The sequence below is a fragment of the Prinia subflava genome, chromosome 2 (assembly GCF_021018805.1).
Source record: "Prinia subflava isolate CZ2003 ecotype Zambia chromosome 2, Cam_Psub_1.2, whole genome shotgun sequence".
Lineage (NCBI taxonomy): Eukaryota > Metazoa > Chordata > Aves > Passeriformes > Cisticolidae > Prinia > Prinia subflava.
This window is the reverse complement of record NC_086248.1, coordinates 64,354,781-64,380,239: the sequence shown is the minus strand read 5'-3', so window position 1 is coordinate 64,380,239 and position 25,459 is coordinate 64,354,781. Positions and strand designations below refer to the sequence as shown.

Below are 25,459 nucleotides of genomic sequence, written 5' to 3'. Positions count from 1 at the left end.
GGCTGAAAAAAGGCAAAAATGCTCTGTACCTCCTTGCTACCACTGCCCTCTAGCCATTCAGGCACGCTTTTACAACTCTTACTTCCTTGTTATAATTTATCTCACACCACATTTGCAGCAGGTTATCACAGGCCTCAACTCTTAACAAACCTGGCAGCGGAAAGCACACAACAGCACATACAGTTCCTGTCATCTGGAATGGAACTGCACATGCCCTCCACCCTTCCTACAATTAACTGAGCTGCTATAAACTCGCAAAATATGCCACAAAACATAACACAGAACAGTCAGGCCCAGAAAGAAAACAAAGTATATTTACTTTCATTCTTTTTGCTCTGTATTTTCAATCTGAAAGGACTGTATTTACGCTCTTTGAAAGGATATTTTTGAAGGGATGTAAGTTTTTGAGTTTATTATTCAAGTGATGTTGGCACACAGAAAAACTCTTTTCAATTACTACTCTTACTGCTGTACTGTGCACATTGCAAGGATTTGACAACTGCATGATTAATTTTGCAGGACACAGAGCAGGCTGGCTGGCAGAACCTCTTGGTTTGCCTGCTCCTTGTTTCCTCTGCTTGTAATGCTTTTCCTCTTTCAAGCTGTGGCTGGACAGCAGAAATTAAAACCTCACAAATAAGACTTCTGTGATCATTTAAACTTCTAATGAACAGTAACAAGTTTCAACGTGTTCTTTTAATGAACAGCTCCACGTTTCAAAGAAGGTCAGCCTTCCTTGCACTGTACAATTAATCCATTCAAACGGTTTGACCATTTTATCCTTGTCCATAATTTTTAAATAGGAGAAAAGAAGGAAAAAAGGAAGCATCCCCAGGCTGAAGCAATTGGACTGGACTTCAGTTAGTGCAGGCTGCATCAACAGCATCAAAGGACAGAAGAGAAGTTGCAATGCTGAGGATGAAGATGGTCAGTAGGATCCAGGAACTGGCTGCACACAGCCACACACACAGATGGGCCACACACATCTCCCCCAGTGTTTTCATTCTCAATAATACTCAAGCATACACCACGTAAATAACGTGAACTGAGAGAGCTTCAAAAGCACACTTAATCTTCAGAACAAAAGCTAACAGTCATGAAGAGGCAAGGACACACATTTTTCTTAGATTTTTTTTATTTACACATAGGAACATTTAAAATGTACTTACAGTATTTACAGGAAATTCAGTCCAGATTTCAGCCCAATTACTGCATCCATTTAGAGAACAGAGAAAGAGCATTAATAAACAAGAACTTTATCATTAAAGGACTGAACTATAAAAAAATCACACTAAAGGAATCTACACAGCTCACCTTTTCCTGAGATTCAAGGTGCTTTGTATTTGGTTTGTCGTTTTGGTTGTGTGTTTTTGAGTATTTTGGTTTTCTTAAGACCATGCTGAAACTATTAATTTGAACCAAGTACAACATCTCTTATTTACTAATACTCAACTGTTTACATGGAACCACTCCACTGCAACTGTTTTTTCCTAACCTTGAAAAAGATTTTCTCACACAAGTTTCTTTTTCTGCCATCTTTTAGTGAGGGATTACATAAAAATATGTGAGTCTGTTCCAGGGAACTGGGACTTTACATGCTGTCTTGTTTCCACAGAAGTCAGTAGATTTGACAATTTTTTTTTTTTAAACTACATTACTGACTTATGTGGAAAACCACACAAAAGCAGATTTGATGTGTGCCAGCACACAGTACTGCCACAATACTTGATTGTTAATTGCAGATCCAGTAACAAAAATTACAATGTCCACTCAAGAACAAGAACTAAAGAAGTTCTTAGAAATGTTGGCAGGTATGAGGCCAAAGCCTTGTGAAGTTCTCTTTCACAGGATAACAAAGTTTTGTAGTCTTAGTGAATCACCCAAATCATCTTCAAGCAAGAGGAAGGATGAGTGCTAAGCAGCAAGAGTAAAAATCAGCTGAAAAGGTTTGAAGTGGCAAAACCTTGTAAGTGTGTCATACTGGAGAGCTGATAGGCCTGAAAAAGGCATGAATATTAAATTATTTTCAGTGTATAAACATTAGGCACTTTCATATTATGGATCAAGGTGCTATGTATGAATATTCAGAAGCTCAAGTAAACTACTTCCTCACAAGAATAATAATCAATTTTACTAACTCAGTTAGGTGAAAATGTACAGATAAATACTACCTGACAGGTTCACAGCCACATTGTTCAGATATTTGGTATTACAGAACTGCAAAAGCAAGACTAGCCAGCTGTAGCTGGAAAGGCATTTGCATCCCATCCCAAGAAATCCTCCCACTGCAAGCTACTGGATTATATCCAAACAGAGATTATCACCATGACTTGCCCTACTCTCAGGCTACTTTTAGTAACTGCTAAAAACAGGACTGCTGGTAACAGAGCTTACTGACCAAGAAACACATCCTTGTCTTACTGTGGCCTCACATTTTCAGCTAGACACAGCTAGTAAAAGAATCCTGTGCTTTGTGCAACCTTAAACTTCTTTATTTCACAATTACAAAAGCTGTAATCTGGCCTGAGCAATTTATACATCTGAAGTATCCTTGTGCGACTAGGTAAGTATGCAGCACACAGAAGACAGACTGCAGGGATGGTGCTAGTTCCGTGGCTTTTGTATTTACAGTTCAGAAATTTTGGTTAAAAAGTCCATTTAACCTTGTTTCATTGCAAGAGCAGGTCTGCTGTATTTGTATGTGATACAGTACAAGGCACTCATACCGCTGTTCTTGATTTTCAGCTTCTAAAATAACACTGCCTTTCCAATACATGTGATTATCTGCCACATCAAATATTTCCCATGAGTTATGATATATTTTTATGTCATTTCTTATTGATCTTAACATCACTGTTCTTAATGATGTCCTAGCTCCTGGCTCTGTTCTTTTGCTCACATTTGACTCCATGTGACTTGAAAGATCCAGAAGAATGTACACTGTAGTTGTATTGCAGGGGTAAAAAAAAGGAACCTGAGCACTTGGTTTTAATGTGTCTATCTGCATTCCTTTTTCTTTGGTGTCAGCAAAGGAAAATCTTCCAAAACGATGGAACACTTAGCTCACATGAATCTAGGATACTGAGTCTTAGTTCTAACAGCACCAGAGTTTCCTGATGCACTGTTAAGAATGTAAATTTAATTTTTTTTAAAAAATCGTATGCTTCTAATCAAATCTTGGTTTTGAAGCAGATACACCAAATCCAACACCTGCTAGAGCTAATTCCTGACATTCTTGGACAACATCAACATTTTTTTTCTTTTTTTGACAAAAATGACAGAAGGAAAACAAGCTACCAAGTGCAAGGTTAAATACTCTGAGCAGTTGCAAATACTCAGCAAATTGTCTGGTCACAAACTTCTTCCCAAAAAAGATTAACTTCACAGTTTCTAATGCCCTCTTTATCCCTTCAGAGCCAAGTTTAACATAAACACTTCTCTGACATTTATAAATTCCTGAGGTATTTATGGCAACTCATAAGCATCAACAAATTTCCGAACTCAGAAGGAAATTACATCAACTCTGATCTCTGCACAAGGCACCGCTGCTCATCTACTTAGTAGACAGCCTGCTAAGAGCTTCAGTGATGAACCAATCACTGCCTGGAAAGTCGTTTAATTGAAGTTTCAAGTGCAATTAATGCTGATTTTCAAAAAGCCTTCTCCTAATACCAAGAGTGCTATTTTATGCACCTCTGCCGTGGGGAGACTTACACATTAGTGCATCCTAAGCGGTAAGTCACTGAGCATGGCCTCCTAGGAACTCAGCCTTGAACATGACATTGAAAAAGTTGCCAGGGGGGCTCACTGTGTTTGAATATAATGCAGAAACAAATCACAGCCAGCTAAGAATTACTAACTGGGCTTTCCATGACATTGTAACTAAAAAATTCACCTGCTTGATTTGGCTTTTCCTAAAATTATCAAAGCCCTGCTACCAATCTGTTACTTTCCTGTAAGTAGAAATGAGAAAAATAGCTATTGTCCTTTTATCTTTTGCACCACTGTGGTCAATATCTGATATATATAAGAACGGAAGCACTCCTGAAACTGCTGTATAAACTAACTTCATCTTATCACTGAGAAATGTTAAGGACAGAAATACTATGACACTGGTTTTCCTCTAAAACCACCTGCTGCAACTTGCTAACAATTCTGATAATCCTATAAAAATGTATTTTAAAACAAATCCACAGTTTTGTGTAAATGGACCAAATTATACCCGTAAAGCATTTTTTCCTGAACTAAACTTCATTAATAATCGCTCTAAACATTTCCTACAAATAGAAAATACCTATCAAATCTTCATTAAAGGGAAATAAATAGATTGCATGGATTTCAATATGAAAAAACTAAATATAAAAATGTAAAATACTTATTCCTCAGTTTTCAAAACTACAGTCTCTATGACACAAAATTCAGAAGGCTGTCAGATGACAATAAAACTTATAAAGTACAACTTATGTCGTTCATGAATTATGTTATTAAAAGGGGGGAAAATAGCAGTGATTTTTATCCTGCTAGAAAACATGCTTGGAAGAAGTTCTATTGATTTCTATTTAAAGAACATATTGGTCTAAGAATTAGGATATAAAACAGGTCCCAGAAGAAATCAGGCTTTTGAATTTTGAGGACATTTTCTAAGAGAATTTGTGCAACCACCCATTAGATTTTTTTTTCAGTGATGATCAGTCAGCTTTGCTAATGTATTCTCCCAGAATGTGACGTGGTTACTCACGCCACTGCGTGATCCAAACAGGCACTGCTGTACTGAAGTTAACAGCAAAGACTACAAATAGCTGGTACTTTCACAGAATTGTTAGTGTTGGAAGGAACCTCTGGAAATCATCTGGCAAGGCAGGGTCACCTAGAGCAGGTGACACAGGAATGAGTTCAGGTGGGTTTTGAATGTCTTCAGAGAGGGAGACTTCAAGATCTCCTCGGGCAGCCTCTTCCAGTGGTCTGCCATGCTCTGGCACCCTCAGTGCAAAGAAATTCTTCCTCATGTGAGGTGAACTTCTTGTGTTTTTAGCTTATGGCCATTACTTCTTACTTCTTTGACACGGAACCAAATTCTTAAGATATACAAGAAGAGTTTATAGGCATAGTCTTATTAAAAAGAAATAGAAGCATTTTATTTAATATAAAAATACTCTTCAAAAGGAAAAAGATAAGCAAGAGGATGCCACTAATAATGGTAAAAACTCTCAAACATTTCTTGCACATGTCTATTGTATCAAGTGAAGAATTTCTTAAGCATTATGTTTGTAAACTAATTTTAACAAGCAAGATTTGAAGCAGAAGTGAATAATGGTACAGTTGCTGTTTTATAGCTGATGGTATGTTTTCTATAGATTATTGTTAAAAAATACAGCACTATTTTAAACAGAAAAATAATGAGTTAAATCATATATAAAAGCATTTCAAGAAGTGGTTATTATGAAATTTCCCCACACTTTTTATGCCATTTTCAGGTACTATTTTCAAATGTGTACTGATGGAACAAGTACAACTTGTAGATGGTCACAGTTTAACCCAGACTTTCCATAACTTCAGTAATGCTGTTCTTTCTGAGTTGTGGTTAAGCATTTCAGTTATCCTGGTTACTCAGTTGGCCTGTAAGCATTCACAGGCTGTTCTTCACCAACATCTATCATCAACACATCTAACGGAACATGAGGCTTGTCATAGCCAGAAAACTTGAAGCAGCTGCTTGGAATGACTGTTTGCTGTGTTTCTGTGGTTGAGACCTCTGACCCTGAAGACTTACTGCAAATATCCATTTGGCTACTGTCAGAAATGAAGTAACTCTCTTTTACTACACAATTTTGTTCATCAGCACCAAAAGAGAGCTCCTCTGTGCTTTCCTGCACAGGCACCTCTTCTGCTTTGGCCGGTGCCTCTGGGGAGGGGACAGAAGATTCCCTGTCACAGGAATTCACAGGACTAACAGTTTGTTCTTCTGCCTCTATCCCCAGCAAGGTTACTTCACCATTCACTGGCAACTCCGAGTGGCATGACGGGAAGCTAATTACGGATAAATACTTCCTCTCTGATCTTGGTCCCAGTAAGGCTCCTGTGTTCAGGTTTCTCATCACAATGACCTTAAATGGGGGAAAAAAACAAACCGAAAACAACACTGAGGTTAAAAGTTTGAAAAATATGTAAGTTGACAGTAACAAAAATGTAACATCATTATAACCAATTCCAAACCAAAACTGCAAAATTAAAATCTGGCATGGTCATTGGCCTATGTCCATGAGTTTAACAGTTCCAGTAACACTTGTTTGCAAGATCTCAAAAATGCATTCTCTGGGCAAGCATATTTGCAAGGAGCTTTTTCATGTCACGCAGTATATCTTAAAGTTTCCAACATAGAGGAAAACAGCAAAAGAAAAAAAGATGTAATACTCTCCAGCTGGGGAAACCTTTTATACCCTGTAGCTAATGAGTGTAACTTACAGTGGCTGTGATAATTTCTGGCACCTGTCTCAGCCAGGAGAGAAGTGAACAACACCCAGTAACCCCATTTATGCTGAAGTCTCCCAGCTTATTTCACAGAGCCACTAAGCAGACCCTCAATGCTGCAACAAACTTTAATGTTTCACTTTGAAATCCCTCCACAGGTTGATCATATGAATTCTTTCAATGGCCAGGCCCCAAGCTTGCTTTAAACATTAACAATATGCCTTCAGGCGGCTTAGATTCTTTAGCCTTTTTTAAAAAATATCTTTTCAAGAGTTAATACACATGAAAAACAAAGTAGGGTAAATTTTCAGCTATTTGATAGTGTTCCCTAAAGATAACAGAACACCTAGGGAGAAAGTGTTAATAGTATCCTTTCACAGATTTCACAATTCACTATGTAAGTGTATCACACAGTATCCAGTATTACAGATCTGTGAATTTCTTAATAAAATACACAATCACTGCTTTTTCAGATACTTTGCAAAAAAACAATGTCTGAAAATTCAGATGGAGGCAAATTTGGAATAGATATATACAGGAGGGGCAAAGACAAAGTAAAATAACATAAAGAAAAATTACAAATAGGCACAAGGAACCTCCCAGTCTGTACTAGTGTAAGAACTGAGAGGGCCATCAAAACCAGATGATGCAATCTGACCGTGCTTTTCAAGAGTCTTCCCTCATTAAAAGGTTGTGAGACTGTAGCTTTACATTCAAGCCTGCAGAGTATGCTGACTTCACTAGAAAATGCCTTCATCTCTCACTTCAGTCCCATTATTTTACCCCTCAGTAGCACTGATACCTGTTGATGCTACTCTTGTGGTTAAGGCTGGATTACAATTTAGGAAAACCAGCCAGACAAACAAACAAACGCTACCACAAGTCAAGCAAACACTCCCTGAAGAGCAGTCACTGGTCATCTAAGTCAGTTTTACAAACAGCTGTGTGAATATCACCTAGGTGAGACAATCCCTTGGGGAATCAAAAGGATTGCCCCTGAAAAGTGCATTTATTCCTGACAAACTACAACTTTGCTACTATTCAACTACAAAAGCTGCTATTCAATCATCAGTGTCTCTGGATCTTCATTCTCTGTTATGGAAACAGAATATTACATAAAAAAATTTCAGAGTAATTTCCATGAGAATTCATGGAAACCACGCATTCATAAGGAGCAGATGTTTAAAAGTTAGTTGCAAGTAACAGATTACAATCAATAATTGGTAGATACTGAAAATGTTAAGAACACCTTAAAGGATTAATGTACTTTTTGAGAATCTCTTTATACAGGTATATTGGATATATATCAAAAATATTGGGTACTTATGCTATGCAACACTGATCTTGAAGGAATGAACATCTGCAGTTTTTTGGGGTGGGAGTTAGGAAAAATCAGTTAGGAAAATCCAATAATCACACAGCAAATTACAAGAGAAGGTAATTCTCTGTGTAAGGTGGGATACTTGAGGAATGTGAATTACCACAAAGAAACCATGGTCAAAAGCTGCATTTTCAGCTTTCCACCTCTCCCCATACCAGTACACACTAAACTGAAGTTAAAGACAAATGCCAACGAATTCTTGTTTCTGTTCTTTTAGGGTTTTCACACAGCTCTAAAAAAATCATAGTCCTAAAATGTGTTAAGGGATCACCCTGCATTCTACACAGGTCCAGCATTCCACAGTGAGTGCTGGCAATACTTAAGAGACTTTAGGGATAAAATACATATTCTCTGTACAACTACATCCAAGACTTCTCAAAAAAAGGAAACCCATTTTTCCTCTTGACAAGTTTCTGACCAAGGCAACAGGGTGCAAAGACACTCCTATTCCCAATCATGAAAGAAGGAAGTGATCAGAAGAAAAAAACTCCTGTGTGTTTCCTGGTACCAAAGGTTTTTTAAGAGTCACTGAGTCATGACTACAAGCCAACTTAGCAACTCATGAAGTTGCCTCTAGCTTCAAAGATAAGAATCACAGCTTAATACAGTAACTGAATGCTTATTACAGTAACATTCAAAAGATCTTAAGTAACAAAGGTAATTAAGATACAGTTGCTATTTGAAGAAAAGTATTTACTATTGGTAAGTTGATATTTTTCTTTTATTCACATTACCTAATACTAGCAAACTGACAGCCAGTGATCTTAAGATCAGCAGTATTTCCTGGCATGTGCAGGTACTCACATAACTTCCTGTCTCCAACAACAGCACATGAGCTTCCAGGTCTTTCAGTGTCTCAACAGACTAGGGAGACACACTGCTGAAAGTCAGGCTCAAGGACACAGATAAATAACATATCCCAAAGAATCCATAACAGTTAAGGAAATGAACAAATTCTCTGTCAACTTCCTTTTCTAATGACGTGTCCACCCATGGATTCCAAGTAATTTTCAGGTGCACATTTCATGAAGGAGTGTTTGAGAACTGCATTTCAAATCTTATTAGGGTGATGGCAAAAATTTTTGTGGCCTTTGCATGGTTTCACAAAATATTAATGCTGTTTAAATTATAAAGAGAAGACTATGTTACTGCCCCCTATAGATGCTCACAGGGGAAAAAAAAAAGTTTTCACAAAGGTAATGAAGCAGCTTCTCTCTTGTAAGATGACAATTATTTGTGGCAAGTGTCAGTCAATATTTACAGTAACAATTAGTTTCCCCACATCAAAAATACTTGTTGTATAATCAAAAAAAAAAAAAGGAGCTGCAAAGAAAATTCCCAGTGTTTTGTGAATATCTGTAAGTGTTCTACAAAGAGAACACACCCTTGTCATTCCTGTCAGAATCAGAAAAACATCAGCAGACAACAGAAAAGTAGACTTAAGTAAGGCTCAATTTTCACTTTTCTCTTATACAGTAGATGTTTTCTACTCACAAAAATATTTGCCACCCTTCAAAGATAAAAGACACTGAAGAAAATGCATATCAGAAAATTATTGTCCGTTTCCTTTAAAAATGGATAAGCCCTCATCACAAATCTTAGAACAAACATCTAGTACGGGAATAACCACAGGACAAATTGCAATGATTGAACACAATGGGTGGAAAGAGACAGCCTCCTCTAATACTTTTTGTGAGATAAGTGAAAGGAAGTTTTAACTACAGCTGAACTGCTAAAAACATCAGATTCCCCTGATCCAAGCAGAAGACAAAGATGAAGTCATGTAAAGGAATCTGTCCCATTTCACCATGTGCATATTCTGGTAGGATCCTACTCTTTATAATGACGTTTAAACATTTAAACCAACATGTTTCCTGGTTAAGACAATCATTCATGGACAGCTGCACTGTGGAAGTAGGACCCAGACATAACTGATACGTAATTCTTGGGAGTCACAAAAGCATAGAAAAGATGGTATAAAAGCTCTGGAGCTCTAATTTGCAATGATTTCTTTTTATTTTCTCTGAGTATACAAGACTTGCAAAGGTAGCTGCTTGATGGGTACTCTTTATTTTTCCTTCTGTTGGAAAATTCCAAGTTGCTGGAAGTCACTCAAATAATATTTTAGCATCTACTTCAAGCTGCCAGGAAGGAGATCACTGAAAAACAGCAGTCCTAAGGTAGGAAATCTTGCCCAGCCTTTTAACAGATGGAAAAACTCCCTAGATGTTTTATTTACAGACAAGCTTAGGTAAGGCACAATGATCATAACCTGTACAGAAGCCCATGGAAAGAAACAGGAATTTTAGAAAGCGTTTTGTCTGACTACAAGTGCATATAATTTCAGAACAAGATGAATCATCTTGTGCTGCACAAGTTGGTGGACTAGATCATTGCTTTACTACAAAAGGACCACCTCTGGCTTGGGTATCTCATTGAGTCAGAGCAATCTTGCCTGCTGATATTCTGTTCTAGAGAACATAGATTCCAAAGGGATCTCGGGCACTGACTATGGAGAGGTCATTTTATAGGGTTTTGAAACTGAAGGACATGAAATCAAATATTGTTGTCCATTCTCTCTATAAATGAGACTTCCTCCATCCACTGCAAAGATACTCTTGCTGTGATTTCTGTTTACTACTGCCTCAGGTAGCAGCTCTTTGAAGTTGTGGTAGTTTGTTCATTGTGACTAACACAACATCAGGAGAACATTACAACAGTAGTTCTTAGATATTCCACTCTTGCCTGACATGAAACCAACTGCTGCTCTTTCAGGGATGACTACAGAAGTTTTTAAGATAGAGCAGCTGTTGACCTCTCTTCCCTGACTGCTCAGTGTGAGAACAGGCTTCTGCATGTCCTTCCTCCTACACAACTCCCTCTCCTTACTCTGCACATTACTAAGAATATTGTAGCAATCAGCAGAATTTCAATACTACCATTTAATGAAAGAATCTCACAGCTCCTGTCACAGGATAAAAGGAAAAGGACACAAACTGAAACATACGGAATTTTTTCTCAGTATAAGAAAAATCATGAGGGTAGTTTAACATTGGAACAGATTGCCCACAGTAGCTGTGGAGTGTCTTTCCTTGAAGGTATTCAAAAGCCATCTGGAAATGCTCATGGCTAATCTGCTCTTCTGCTTGAGCAAAAGGCTTTGGATAGATGACCTCTAAAAGTGTCTTCTCACGTCAGTGATTCTGTGGTTTTGTGTCTCTGCTACTGGAGTGAACACAAACATGCATAGGTATGCACACATTGAGTTTTTAAGAACCAACTTCTCAAAGTAGACCAACTGCTACTTCAGTTTGAGAGACTGAAGTCTAGCCCTAAAGAACTAAGAGGCATCTGGCTGCGAAGGCTATCAGAATATTAGACTGGCATATATTCTAAATGTCTGTGAGACCATGGTAAAAAAGCCCCAAAAAACCCCAAACAAACAAACGCAAGAGATTGGCATAAAGATACAGTAGTCACAAAACTTACCAAAGACTTAGGCAGCTGTATGTTGCTTTTCTTTAGTTTCTTGCAGCCACAATATACTGTAGGTATTACAGTCAAGATCCCAATAACAACACACAGAATGATGACACTATGCGTACCTAAGAAGATAAAGCAAAATCTACTAGGAATTTTGGAAAAACAAGCCACTGCTCTATCACTTAGAATAATTTCAGAAATTGTAATAGCTCAGAATATAATGTCTGAATTTGTCAATCTACTACCTTTTTTCACTCAGGAAAATTTAATCCTTAACACTTATATGGAGTAAACAAAAATTTGAATGTCAGAAGCATTTCAATTTATATAAACAGATTATTAAAGAAATAAAGGAATTTTGCAATTAATTTTTTGTTCCTTAGAGATGACAGATGGGAATGATGACATTTGTACACTATGTGATAGCATATTAACTGACATAACTACACAGAGTTTATGTACAATCAAAGTAAAATATGAAATCTTCAAAACACAGAATTGTTAACAATTACTACTAAGACTCCAGTAGTCCAGTTCTCCTTAATGCCCTCCCTCATCCAGCTTCTCCTTTGCATTCAAGAAAACTGCTTTTATTAATTTTGTATGTTTGCTGAAATTACAGGCCATGATGAAGTACAACCACAATGTTTGTAAGAGGTTGAGAGATATAAATTTGGGTTACTATCTGCCTTTTTCTCTCTTTAATTAAGAAAAAGATAATAATATCTGAATTTAATGATAGTAAGCTTATAGAAGCTTCCAGTTAAAAGTCTGCGCACATTATCCTCAGTGATGAGGCTGAGCAAAAAGCCAGTTGCTAGAAGAGACAATGCCTATGAAAACCACACAGCCAGTGAATGATCCATTTGTGATTTTTTTAATTATACCAGTGGTCATGTGCAATGGAAACAGGTTTTGTAACACCAGCAACACAGGAAGAACACCCCCCAAAAAATTCAGGGTCACTTGAAAATAGTACATGATTTGTAAAGGTCAGAACCGTCAAAGCGCATTTGGAAAAGAATGACTGAGCTTTTCCTACTTTTTCTATTCTCCCAAAGACATCCAAAGCATCAAATACTTGCTAGATCAAGTCTGTCTTCATATTCAGTATGTTCTTATTATAGCAGTAGAATGCTCTTACTCAATGTCTGCTCAAGATGAACAGCAGTACAGCTTTCCTCTGATGGAGCGCCAACCATCAGATCATAAAAAAAAAATCCCCTTGCTGAAACACAGTAAGTGGAACTTTCACTAGGAACTGGGATTTTGAGGTTACACTTATGCATTGTACAGTTGTCCTCATAGAGGTCTTCAGTCTGAAAAAGATGGAAGACATGTTGTATCATTTGACTCACTAGAACAACATTACAGTACCTTCCACCACTTCAAAAAATGTTAAAACACTATTAGATGTGTTTTCTGCATCACCCACATGCTTGCAAAAGACCATTAACGTACCAGCTACCTTAAGATGTTGTATTTGATCAGAGCATGGTATTTTCCAGCTAAAATTTCTGCTGTTCATAGTAAAGATTCACATTTATAAAACTTATACCTGGATGCATATGAAAAGACAACCATAAGTAAACACACCTGTTGTAATTTTCCTCACCTTCACCCTCCATGATTGCTAAATAAACTGGTATAAAGATCTTGAAAGGTAATTTTCTTAAATGAAATGTCTCTTCAGACAAGAGAGATGGGCACGAGTTAAGTTACCAGTGTTTTAGCATGTATGCAGAAACAGCAGCATGTGATCAAGTAACACTTATCCTGTGTACAGCTAATACAATAATCTAATTTTTGTTGTAAGCACTCATTTGGACAACTAAAATAAAGATCTTTTATTCACATATCTCATTGTAATGCACTCAACATGTTAGGTTTTCATCTGTTTTCTTGGTATCTGGTAGCTCCATGTGGCATAGGCATAAATCCCTAGTCTAGGCATTTAAGGTAAGCAAGTGTTTTAATTTTCAATTTCATTTTTGGAACCTACCTCATTTTTACTATCCCGAACAGTCACCCTGTACTGAAGCGTTGAATAAATGTCTTCAATACAAGAAAGAGGGAATACAGGATGGTAAATATCAACCATGATTTTATCACCATGTCTTGAGAGGTTCAGTTTTGGTGGTCCTATTTTTCCTGCAACACATTGCACCATTGCTATTAAGCCAAAGCTTTTAACACAAAATATGTATTTATAGTTAGTTTTCCAAAATCATCAGAGATTTGAGAATTATGTATTTATTTCCATGCTATTAATACTGCACAGCTGTGGTAAGATCTCTCTGTTGCTTAGCAGTAATGGAGGCATTTGGATAGAGTAACTACTCAGTTTCTAAAATGGGAACAGATTGTCTATGAAGAAGAAGTGTTAAGCAATTTAACTTTCCTACACACACAAGGCCATAAAAATTCAGCTGACAACAAAAAACTAACAGCACTTAAACATATACATGAACTAGAACCAAACACAAGGTCCTGCTGACTAGATCCCACCATAAATCACCTCAGTTGAAAACAACACTGCACTGAAAAAACGGCTGTATGAAAAGCTAAACAAATCTCAACATGAGCACCATTTGGAAACTTTGGATTTTCCAAGGCAATGGCCTATGTGAATTTTTCGTGTCTAATGGTCTGACTGAACATGTGTTTCTTGCTCAATGGGAAAAGGATTTTGTCTCTCCATACATGGCTACCAGTTTTCTGGAAACTGTCAAACTGAGCATTACTACCATGACTTGTGTCCCTTTGTCAAACTCTAGAAACCAGCCACTGTTTCAAGTCATAGGACTGCTGAGTAGGAACGGAATCATAGCTGAATGCAAAGAGGGACTCCACTCCTTCAGCTCCAGCAATGCAGAAATCCAGCTCTAGCTAAAGCATAACTCAGGTCAGAATCTCATGGGCCAGGGTCTCCTGAAAGCTGTATGTCAGGAATGGATCAAGCATGGTAAGAAGTCTCTCAGTCTTTCCTGACTGCTGCATTTCCTTTGCACTGCCCATGCAATGCCAGTCCCTACCACACAGGATTGTAGACACAAAATTTACTTTTACAGTACTGATGTTAAAGGCATTTTTTCCAAAGCAGTCCAAAGGATTTACACGAAGAACTAGTAACTTAGTTATCCAGTTACAAGTACCTAGATACCTGAAGCCATCAGCACACAGCATTCTAGTGTCAAGCAAGATATTGCTGTTTCAGTGGTGGCTAAAGGTCCATGTTGCCTGGTGAGTTTCCTACCCTAAACTGGTGTTTGAGGCAAGAACGTGGGGAGAATTCAGAGCGCACCATCAGCATCACCTTCTTGCCTTCAGACATTTTGAACGAATACTCAGAGACCACAGAGTCAGAGCTAACAAGCACCACGAAGTCCCTCCTAAGCACTCATCACGCTTCATTTCATCTTGAACTCCTGGCTTTAAGATCTTCCCAAATGCAATGCAGTAACAGAGCAGAAGAAATAATTACCAAGGTAATTACTAAGGTTTAGTTTAGATATAACTTACCATGCCTTTGCAAAATAAACTCATTTGACTCAACATATTCAGACTGTTGTGACCCAACAACAGCTTTAACTCGAAGCCAATTAGATAAATAAGGGTCACATATTTCCTCTGAGAGATCACAAAAATGAGCTGAAGTGTTCACACAGGTTGAGACGTTCCTATAGTAACCTAAACTGTAAAACAGATGAAGTAATAGTTAATACAATTTCAACTGCACAGTTCTGTACAATACACTCCCAGTAACAAAACCTGTAAGGGTGGCCAGGACCTCTGAGGGCAGATTGCCCAGGAAGGTTGTGACATCTCCTCCCCTAGAGATATTCAAAAACCAACTGGACATAATCATGGATGACCTCCTCGAGCAAGGGGTTTGCACCAGATGACCTCCAGAGATCTCAGCCAACCTCAACCATACTATTACTTGACAAATTTTGCCTTAATTTACACATGGGCAATCTTTACCCTACATGATTTCATCACACAGAAACAAAAGAATTTGCCACATACTGACTGCGTTTATATGCTCCTAGAGAATATCAGGTATAGGAAATAACAAAATAGTAAGAACTTACTTGTAAGGCTTGATTTCCACAATAAAATGAGGAGTTTCAGACATAAGTGGGTACTGCCAATGCAAAACTGTTTTGAAATTTTCAGATGTTACTACAATCTCTGTTGGTGAAGGCACTAGAATGAAGAGAACAATTGCACTTAGATGAACAGACCTTTGCAAACACAAGAACAGCCAAGTGTTCTTCTAAATTATTTGGAAAAGGCAACAAGTTAGACATAAAAATCACAAATACTTCCCCCAAACGAGCTGGTCTGTCACTAGTACAAACACCTATGAGTCATGTAAGCTGATTTATTTTCCATCTCTCCTAGAGACAGCTTTTGTCGTCTTTGTAACAACGTCAGATAACCCATGTCCACTGAAAGCAAGTCCATCAGACAGCCTGTATCAGGTCCATAAGCAGGGAGGATTACATCCCTGTGTGGTTTTTTACTGATATAACAGCAAGACAGGTTGTAAGACTTTACTCAGGTTAGAGGAGATTAGCCCAGTTCCTGTTGATTTCTCTTGCTGTTCAGAAACTGAATTCAAGTGGCTGGTACCAGAGCTGGAGTATCAAGGCCAAAATACAACAGGCCTGCTAGGGTAAGCCTGGATTCCCTATGAATTTTTAACAGTGATACTTCTACCACTCCAGCAGTATTTTTAGTAAGCTGTGATGGCCAAAATAAGCCACAAACATTTGTAAGGAATTTGAACACTGAAGCTACAAAGCTCCATCTGAAGGAACACATTTGAAGTACACTTAGCAAACAATATCATTGGTAATGCAGTAAAGCAATCCAAAAATAAGAAGCAACACTGACAGTCTTCCCCGTGCAGCAAGTATCTGTTTCAAGCAGCAACCACAATAGGGATATCAAGGGAGCAGCTGCAGGGGAAGGAATATTACAGGATCATGTAACTGTTGAAGGCTGTCACATGACACTCAGGAAGAGAAGAGAAATGAAGGTCACTTAACCAAATTTAACTATTACAACTCAGCTTCTCAATGTCTGGTTTGGTGCCCTTAGTATTCTCAATGTGGCTTCCACAAAATGTTGAGGGAACTCATATTTGACCTGCTCTACAGTGCTTCTTGTTCACTAAGCAAGTACTGCAACTTCACTCTGTGATATATTTAGGGAAAGTAAACAATTTTCACATCCTGAGAACAAGACCACAAATTTAACACATTACTGAAAGTAATACGCAGAGGCTGAGATATGCTATTGACCACAAAGGTTTGACAGATGTAATATAGATTACTCTGCAAATGGTTCTGTGGTTTATGTTTTAAACATACAAGAGTGGTACTTCAGCTATTGGGAAAAAAAGGAAGATAATAATCAAATTCACAAGAAAAAAAAAAGGTGACAAGGTGACACAAGAGGTGTCAAGCACACAGATGGACCAAAGCACACAAACATTACTTCGAATATGCAGTTTTAAGCCACAGTGTAGCTAGCCTTACAAAATTCTAACTTTTGAGTACTCTTATATAAAAGAAACTGCCTAACAAATGGGGCTGACCCCAGAGCACTGAAGGAGGTAGCAAATGTTACAGTAGGACCCCTCCATTTTCTGCCTAAGGTTTGGGGAGGCCCTGCTGACTAGACACCAGCCAACTTACAAGAAGGGCATCAGGAAAGACCCAGGAAAGCAGACCTGTTAGCCTAACCTCAGCACCTGGAAAAATGATGGACAAGATCATGCCAGGTGCTCTCAAAAAAAGACACTGAAAGAACAATACAATCACCAGGAACAGTCAACAGGGGTTCACAAAGTTAAAGTCCTGTTTAACTGATTTATTGCCTGCCTAGTGGGTGAAGGGAAGGCAGTGGATGTACTTTTTCTACGTTTTAGTACAGCTTTTCATACTGTCCCTCACTGTGTTCTTCCAAACAAGTTGGCACATGCAGGCTCACAGTGCACTGAGTGAAGAACTGGCTGAAGGGCAGAGCTCCAAGGGTTGCTGTGAATGGGGCTGCACCTGCCTGGGGACCAGCAGTGCTCCCTGGGGACAGTTCTAGGGCCTGTTCTCTTCAGTATTTTTACCAATGATATGGATGCAGGAGTTGAATGTACCTTGGGCAAATGTGATACTGAACTGGGAGGTGCTGTCTACCCTCTCAAGGCATGCAGGGCCTTGCAGAGGAAGCTCAACACATGGTCTTTGTTGTCTAGCTCACAGCTCCTTTACTCAGGCTGGCTATCTGATTTCTAATGATTTCTTCTCCAGACAGCCCAGAGACAGCGCCTGGGGACAGTCCCATTTCTCTCCAGCATCAAGAGTGCAGACCACAGAGGACACTGCACATTTTCAAAGTGCTAATGTCTAATCTTTACAGATGCCACTTCTGCATGTTGCCAGTTAAGAGGCCAGAATACTTTATGTGAGCACTTTAACTTAACCCATAATGAAGCCTTCGTTCTTCTAAATATGTTACAGCACATTCTATGTTGTGCAGGCACAAGTGGAGGATGACAATAGCACTTAGTGCTATGAAGGTAATTGTTAAACATGAAACTCCTTTTAATTTATAATAAACATAAATGCAAGAAATAAATGCAGCAACAGTCAAGGTGCAAATTCAAACAGTGAGACAGCAAGTATGAAAAGAGAGAAGAAAACTGATCAGCAATTCATGTCATAATGCATGACACAGAAAACTCAACAAGTTCTAGTTTGTCTCCAGTTCAAAGTGATTCCCATCTGCAGTTCACCTTGCCTTGTAAGGTGAACTGCAAATATTGGCTGCTGAGAAGCCAACAGAGAACAGCAAGAAAAATTTTTTCATAAAAAATTGTGTGTGCATGTGCACTGTATAACAACATAAAAGGAACTTCAGAAAACAGCTCCACATCCATAGAATAAAGGAAAAGAAGGCAAAGGTAGGCCAATCAGACTCACCTCTTTAAACATGCCAGAAGAAATTAAACATGCCTGTATTCTGAGGATAAAGAACTGGAATTTTGGAAAGGATAGGTAGCAGTCTAAGAGAGGGGTAAAAGTAAAGATAAGCATGACCACAGGGTGACCCCGAAGTTTAGCATTAAACAGACATGGGAATACAGCCACACAGTTTATCTCAGCAAATTCACACCTGCATCAGCTTATAACTTGGACAGAAATGTGCTTATTTGTCCACATGCAAACAATCCAAACTATTGCTGCCATACTGATAGCAAAGATCTCATCAGGTGTGACTATTGTGGGACATGAATGTATATACACATAATCAAACATCTTCTCAATGTGCAACTATGTCAACTAATGTATTTAAGATTTAGCAGACATTTAAATCTTCAGCAAACTTGAATAGCAGACAGGAAGGATGTATTTCCTTCATGTGGGAGGAAATTAAAAGCCAACCTCCACCGAAAGACTTGTTTCACTGCAAGTATCTGCTGCTGCCTGATTTCAGGCTGCTAAGAAATAAGGGGGATGTTGGGTTGGTTTGGAGGTGTTTCTTCAGAGTAACATAAACAAGTGTACCTAGCTGTTTCTTAGACTAAGACAGATAAATGTTAGAACTAATCCACTACTTGCACACAATATATAATGCAGTTCTGCTTCAAAAGTGTGTATCATCAAGGCAGAAAATGCTTGTTTTAACCTTAAGACAACTATAATTTGTGAAGAATAAGTCTAACTTGTTTTATACATTAACTTCCCTGAGTCAAAACCAATCATTGCACATCTCTCACAAATCTCACTAGGGTCAGACATATGCAAACCTTACAGACATAAAGAAAGATTTCTTTACCAGCTTGAAACCTGACATTCTTGTTCACTATGTAAGTGTTCCTCAACAATATTACCTATGGAAAGTACTTACAAAACACGATTTTGAAGCAGCCATACACTCAATACAATCTATTTTTAAAACATATGCAGAAGGACTTAATATTTTGTATATATGTAGATGTCCTACCTGTTCACTGAGCCTTGGCAACACCTAGAGTGAAAAATTAATTCAATAAACTGGGCATTTCTGAGAAGTAAAAATGAGACAGCCTTCAAGCTGATACTTGTACCTCACGTAAGACTGAAATTCCTTCCCTCATTCTAGCATTACTGTACACACAGAGGGACTTGTCACCACTGCTCATGCAAGTGGAATTCAGCTGAAGTGTAATAATGCACGTAACTGAACAGGGTCTGATGAATCCACAATGCAGAGATTGTGGTACAGCTATCTAAGACAACAGCAGCCCTAAAAGCCTTTATAAAAGGTCATTCAAGTAATACGTAACTTTTAAACATCACTTAGGCACTGAAATACAAACCAAAAGCACAAATTGAAGGCTTGAAAAGTTAAATTGCAAAAAAAAAACAAGTAAAAACATATTTTGAAAGTTTGTTGTTTTTTTGGAGCTCCATTAAAAATAAAAATATCCTTATAATCCCCAAGTGACACATCGTAGGAAAACACTTATAAGCCACTTCAGCAGGCCAAGAGGGACAACAGTTTGAACTTTGTTGTAGAATCATGGTTAACTCATCATTTAAAGGCAGACAGCTGCAATAGTAATCAGTCGGTCCCTTCTGGGCCCCGACTGGAAAAGTGTGCCTTCCTTGTGCCAGCCCTGTGCTCTACCTACAGTTGCTTCAGCTCACAGATTCACGGAATATTCTGAGTTGGAAGGGACCCACAAGGCTCACTGAATCCAAATCTTACATGAATCGCCCATATGGGGACCTGAGCTCACATATCCACTTTAACTGCAACCACAAAGGGCAGCAGTTCTGAGGACTTCACAAATGTAAACAAGTCACCCTCCTTAGCTTTCACCACCCATGAAAATGAAGACAAGGGAAAAAAGTCAGATAAATTTGCACTACCTTTCAATGCTTCTGCAGTATGCTGCAGCCATATCCATTGAAAAAAAAACTTCAAACGGAAAAAAAGGTGGCAAAAAGGCAACCAGTAGTCTGACAGATGGATTCAGAAGGCAGCAAGTCAATGCTAAGGATGAAAAATAACACATAAAAAGAATTTAGTCTATCTCTGAAGCCTGCATTTCCCTGATTTTTTTTTGTGCTCAGCTTGGGATTCAAAGAGTTTGATATAGCGACAGACCCGACTGGGATGTACTAGATGGAATTTACAGCTGCTAGTGCTGTTTAGCTAGTAATGAGCAGGCTCCTGTGCCTGCCCTGGGGCTCGCTTTCCTGACTGCACAGAGTCCGGTGCTTGTTGCTTTCACTGCTTGCTGTACTGCTTATCACCTCACAGCAGTGTGGTGGGAACACTGCGGTAAGAGCCATGGCGATAACAGAGGCTGGCAAGTGGCCAAGGTGTTGCTGCTTTCTGTGCTGTATCACACTCAGGACATAGTCGGGGGAAGAAGGAGGAAGTGTGGGACATTTGGAGTGATGGTGTTTTTCTTCCCAAGTAACCCATACCCATGATGGGGTCCTGCTCTCCTGGGGATGGCTGAACACCTGCCTGCCCATGGGAAGCAGTGAATCAGTTCCTTGTTTTGCTTTGCTTATGTGCACAGCTTCTCCTTTTCCTGTTAAACTGTCTTTATCTCAATCCATGAGCTCTCCAGCTTCTACCCTTTTGATTCTCTCCCCAGTCCTGCTGGTAATGAAGTGAACAAGCAGTCGCGTGGGGTTTGGTTAAATCATGACAAAATGGTCCTCCCAATCATTCATATCCTCACTTCAATCTGTTCTAAAGCAAACGAAATGGACCTGCACTAAAAGCAGAGTTCGGCCATCTGAGGGCTAGAGGAGAGTTAGGAGCAGTGCCCAGCACCACAGGACCGGAACTGAGCAAGAAGAGGTCACTGCTCACCACAGGCTGCAGGAGCACCAAGCATGTCCCTGGGGAGGAATGGGAAACGCCTGTCAGAGCTGCGATTCTGCCTTGGGCCACGCTCCCTTTCCGCAGCACACGGCTTAGCATGGCCCCTCTCTGGGCACTTCTGGCAGGCCAGGCACTAAACAGCTCCTGCTGCCATCAGACTGCTGCAGGGGAGCTGCCTGCTGGCTCTGCTTGGCTGGGAGCCTGGCAGACTGGCAAGCACCAAGGAGCAAGGTGAAGAAATTTTGTACCTGCTGCCTGACTGGCTTTCTTTTAAGTGGCAGCAGCCACGTGGTGTATGTGAAAATGTCTGCATGTGCTTGCCTTTGCCCACTTTCATTTTTCCCTCCAAAAGAAACCAACCCAGGACATGGATTTCTCTTGTAATGCCACTCCCATACCTGGATAGTACTTCTTTAAAAAATTTACTGCAAACAAGTTTAACTTAATGCATGTAACAGCAACTTATGCAGAAGGTTATACCAGAAGTTCTTGAAAGACCTCAGATTCACAAAGGAATTAGTTTATAAATTAAATGAGTACCATGACTGGCGTAAGATTTAAAGCTATTAATTTTTTAAATATTTACTGAACTTAAATGATACAAAAGCATCATGAATAAACATTATACACAGTATATGGAGCATTTTTACAGCTTCTATTTACAACAGAATTTTATTTTCTAACAGCTCAGGGGTTTGACATTGTTCTGTGGAGTTTTTAAAATCATTGTTTATGATAAAAAACTCCACAAGGTTGTAAGCTGTACTAAGAGGTAGAGTGAGATCACCATCTTGAGAAAAAACACAGCAAGTTGTACAAGATGGACACTTAAAAATGGATGAAATAATACAAGCTAAATATTGGTTTATCTATTTTATGAGTGTTCATCCCTTTTTTTATAGATGATAATATATATAGATGTTTTAATAGATTATATCTAAATACAGCACTTTCTACTACCTAATTTGTTTTTGTTTGCAGCTTGACAGTCAGATGCTATGAATGTCAATAATCTGAACCATAGACAATAATTCAAGACCACCATGATTATCACATACAACAGGAAGTCAGCTGCCTAAATGAACTACACATGTTCTTGGAAATGCAGCTTACAAGTGCAGCAAACACCTGAACCACCACCATAGCCTCTAAATCTTCTTCACCTTGACCATATATCTGTCTTTCCTGACACTAAAATACAGGCAGAGCTCCCACCAGCTAGTGCCCAGCTCCACTGTGGAGTCAGGGGCCTGCCCATGCAGGCACTTTAGGCACCCAGCTGCAGGAACTGCAGGAGGTGCTCCGGCTGCTGGGTTGTCTGGCTTCATTCCTTTCCTAAGGAAAATGGCATCCTACAATGGCAGATGAAGATGACTGAACATTTCTTCATTACACACTCAGCCTTGATATATGTAGTATTATATTACTGGCACATTGAAAGCCCTGCAAGATTTAAGGGGAAAAAAAATCATACAATTGTTGCCATGGAAATTCTGGGCTCTTCAGTACAAGAGAGAAATGGAGCCCATGGAGCAGGTACAGCAGAGAGCTACAAAACTGATCAAGGAATTGAGGCATCTCAATTATGTTATGAGGAAAGGCTGAGGGAGCTGGGCCTGTTCAGTCTCAAGAGAAGATGGCTGAGAGGGGACCTCACCAATACCTACAAAAGCAGCTGAAGGAGAAGTGCCGGGAAGACAGTTCCCCACTGTGCCAAGCAATAGAACAAGAGGCAACGGGTGGAAACTAATGCACAGAAAGTTCGACCTCAGTATGAAGAAGAACTTCTCTACTACGTGAGTGACCAAGCACTGGGATAGACTCCCCAGAGAGGCTGTGGAGTCTCCCTCACTGGAGCTACTCAAGAACCACCTGGATGCAACCCTGTGCCATGTGCTTTACGATGACTGTGATTGAGCAGGAAGGCTGGATCAGATGTCCCTCTGTGATCACTTCCAACCTGATCCATTCTGCTACTCAGTATGTGACAGCATCATAAACATGCTTCAGACTTCCCCTTCTACCTTATTTCTTCCCCTGTAGGTCAGCACATCTGCTTGCATCAATATTATAATGAAGTAAGGACGTTTTAATCGTCATTACATACAAAACCAGCATTTTCATTCAACTAATACACAGAATTGTCCATTAGAATTCCCTTCATGATGCTTTTGTTTACTAAAAAAATAAGTTTTTACTTATAGTGGTGAGTGCAAGTCACCAAGAAAAAATGCTGCTGGAGTTTTCAAAGCCTACCTCAAAAATACATTCTGCTCCTTTGAGTTGAAGGTTTGCTGCACTTCCATGCGAGCTTTCTGCTTCTAGGCAGCTCGCCACATCATCTACACCACAGCACTACTCTCTGTGCTTACAGAGGTAACTGTTGTGCTGGACTAGGCTGGATTGAAGCAAGTTTATTTGACAAGTGATTTATTGGTATTGTTTTTTACTCTAAAAAATGCTTAATACAATGTACAAGTGGCGGATTTTATTAGCAATTAAAGCATGCCCTTAAAAGAGAGTAAGTCAGAGAAACAAGACAATATTTAACATACCAAGCCACCTTACTGATCCAACATGGGAAAACATTTCCTTCCCTGCAAGATCTGCCAGATACAATCAGACACCAAGTCAAACAAACTGGATATTCAAAATGCAAACTATTAAGGGACAAGAATACAGGCAGACTGTCATTTTTAGCACTGGTAGTCCGTATCAGACAAAACTAAGCAGACTTCCAAAGCATGCTGTGGCCCATGCTCAGGGGCGATCAAGTTCACTCACTTCACCTGGGCATGGATCTGAACTCCAGGACATCTCCATCTGCAGAATCCCAGGAGCCTGGGCACACAGCCAGCTCTCAGTAGTCTCAACAAAAATTAAATGCATGTTCCCTTTTGAGTATCAGACAGCAATCTCTGTTTTTAATTAACCTTTACAGTTTAAAAAGAAACTAGTAAGCCTGACTATTTCTTTCGTCATTTACTTGCCAAAACTCTGTGCAAACAGAGACAGAACGCTGTTACCCTCCGGCAAGCCACCCCTCCTGCCCAGGAGTGCTTGGCCAGAATACGCGTGTTCCGGGCCGTGATTCCGATACCTTCTTTACACTCCCCAGTCCCGTGCTCCCCATTTTGACCCCGAAATCCCCAGTTTCTCTACTTCTTTGGACATACGAAGTCACAAAGCACAGCGGAGCAGGCCCGGCCGACGCGCACGCCGCTCTCGCTTAGTGTGCCCAGACGTGCGAACAGCCCAAACGAACGCTGATGTCACCAGCGCGCCGCCGGTGCGCCACGGCCCGGCCGCCGGGGCCGGGCCGAACCGAGAGAGCTCGGCCGGGGCCGGGCCAGCACGGCACAGCCCCGGCGAGCGGGGGCTCCCCCCCGCCGCCCGCACTGCCCCGGCGGCTCCCTGCGCCCGCCGCGGCCGGCGGCAGCGACGCGGGGCCGGCAGAGGATTCCGGGACGGGGCGCGGCACGGCCGCTGCGGATGCCGCCGCCCCTCGGGTGACCCGCGCTGCCCACCGGCCCGCTCGGGCTGCCCCATTCCCCCGCCCCGCCCTTACCTGCGGGCGGCTGCTCCCCCTGGGAAGCCGCGCTCCGGCGGGGCGCCTGCAGCGCCGCGACAGCCAGGAGGGACAGCGGCAGCCACATGGCGCCCGGCGGGGACCGAGCCGAGCCGAGCCGAGCCGAGCCGAGCCGAGCCGAGCCGAGCCGAGCCGCCCCGCACACAGCGAGCGCCCCGCCGCCCTCCCCACGCCCGCACCCGCCCGCCCCGCCTTGCTCCGCTGCGGCGCCTGCGCCCGCCAGGAAGGGGCGGGATGCCGGTAACGGTGGTGCGGGGGCGGGCGGGTCACAGCCGGGCAGCGCCCGAGGGGCGCCGGCGGGGCGCCGGGGAAGGGGCGGGGAGCCGCCGAACCGTGGCTCGGCAGCGTCCCCAGCAGTGAGGAGGGTGTTGTGCCCACGCTGGGTTTGTTGATGCTGTGTTTTAAGTGCTGGTGCTGGGCCGTACCTGTCAGCCCGAGCCGCTTGGAAAGCACCGTTCAGCTCGTCGTGTTGCGACTTGTGCTCTCCTCCCCATTTCTTAAAAAAAACCCAAGCAGTGTTCACCCTGTGGAGTGTTTCAGAAACAGCACACTGAACTCATACACGTAGATTAATCCTAACTTACGCTGAGAGGCGTTATTCTTTCTTGGAAATAACCTAAATGTATATGCACTTCAAAAAA

General features: G+C 40.6%; 1 protein-coding gene across 3 annotated transcripts; it reads right to left on the bottom strand.

Moving 5' to 3' along the window:
- Positions 1–1,117: 1,117 nt before the first annotated feature.
- IFNGR1 (interferon gamma receptor 1) lies at positions 1,118–25,018 on the bottom strand. Of its 3 annotated transcripts, XM_063390287.1 has the most exons (8): positions 24,954–25,018; positions 24,798–24,918; positions 15,427–15,541; positions 14,855–15,027; positions 13,335–13,483; positions 12,477–12,651; positions 11,339–11,454; positions 1,118–6,104 (listed from the first exon to the last, which is right to left on the bottom strand). In XM_063390287.1, exons 2-8 carry the CDS (start codon positions 24,883–24,885, stop codon positions 5,604–5,606), a joined length of 1,317 nt encoding a protein of 438 aa, XP_063246357.1. In that variant the 5' UTR covers positions 24,886–24,918; positions 24,954–25,018; the 3' UTR covers positions 1,118–5,603. The 3 variants fall into 3 exon arrangements, with proteins under 3 accessions (XP_063246357.1, XP_063246356.1, XP_063246358.1); XM_063390286.1 differs by having other exon boundaries at positions 24,798–24,998; XM_063390288.1 differs by lacking the exons at positions 24,798–24,918; positions 24,954–25,018 and adding an exon at positions 24,406–24,429.
- Positions 25,019–25,459: the final 441 nt, after the last annotated feature.

What these genes read in the sequence shown, in the direction of transcription:
- IFNGR1 (XM_063390287.1), bottom strand. Translation starts at nt 24,885, where the DNA reads ATGTGGCTGCCGCTGTCCCTCCTGGCTGTCGCGGCGCTGCAGGCGCCC. An exon ending in TTCGGGATAGTAAAAATGAG is followed by an intron (nt 12,652 to 13,334) that starts GTAGGTTCCAAA and finishes CATCTTTTTCAG; the next exon opens with ACTGAAGACCTCTATGAGGA. An exon ending in TACAGCTGCCTAAGTCTTTG is followed by an intron (nt 6,105 to 11,338) that starts GTAAGTTTTGTG and finishes CCCCCATTTAAG; the next exon opens with GTCATTGTGATGAGAAACCT.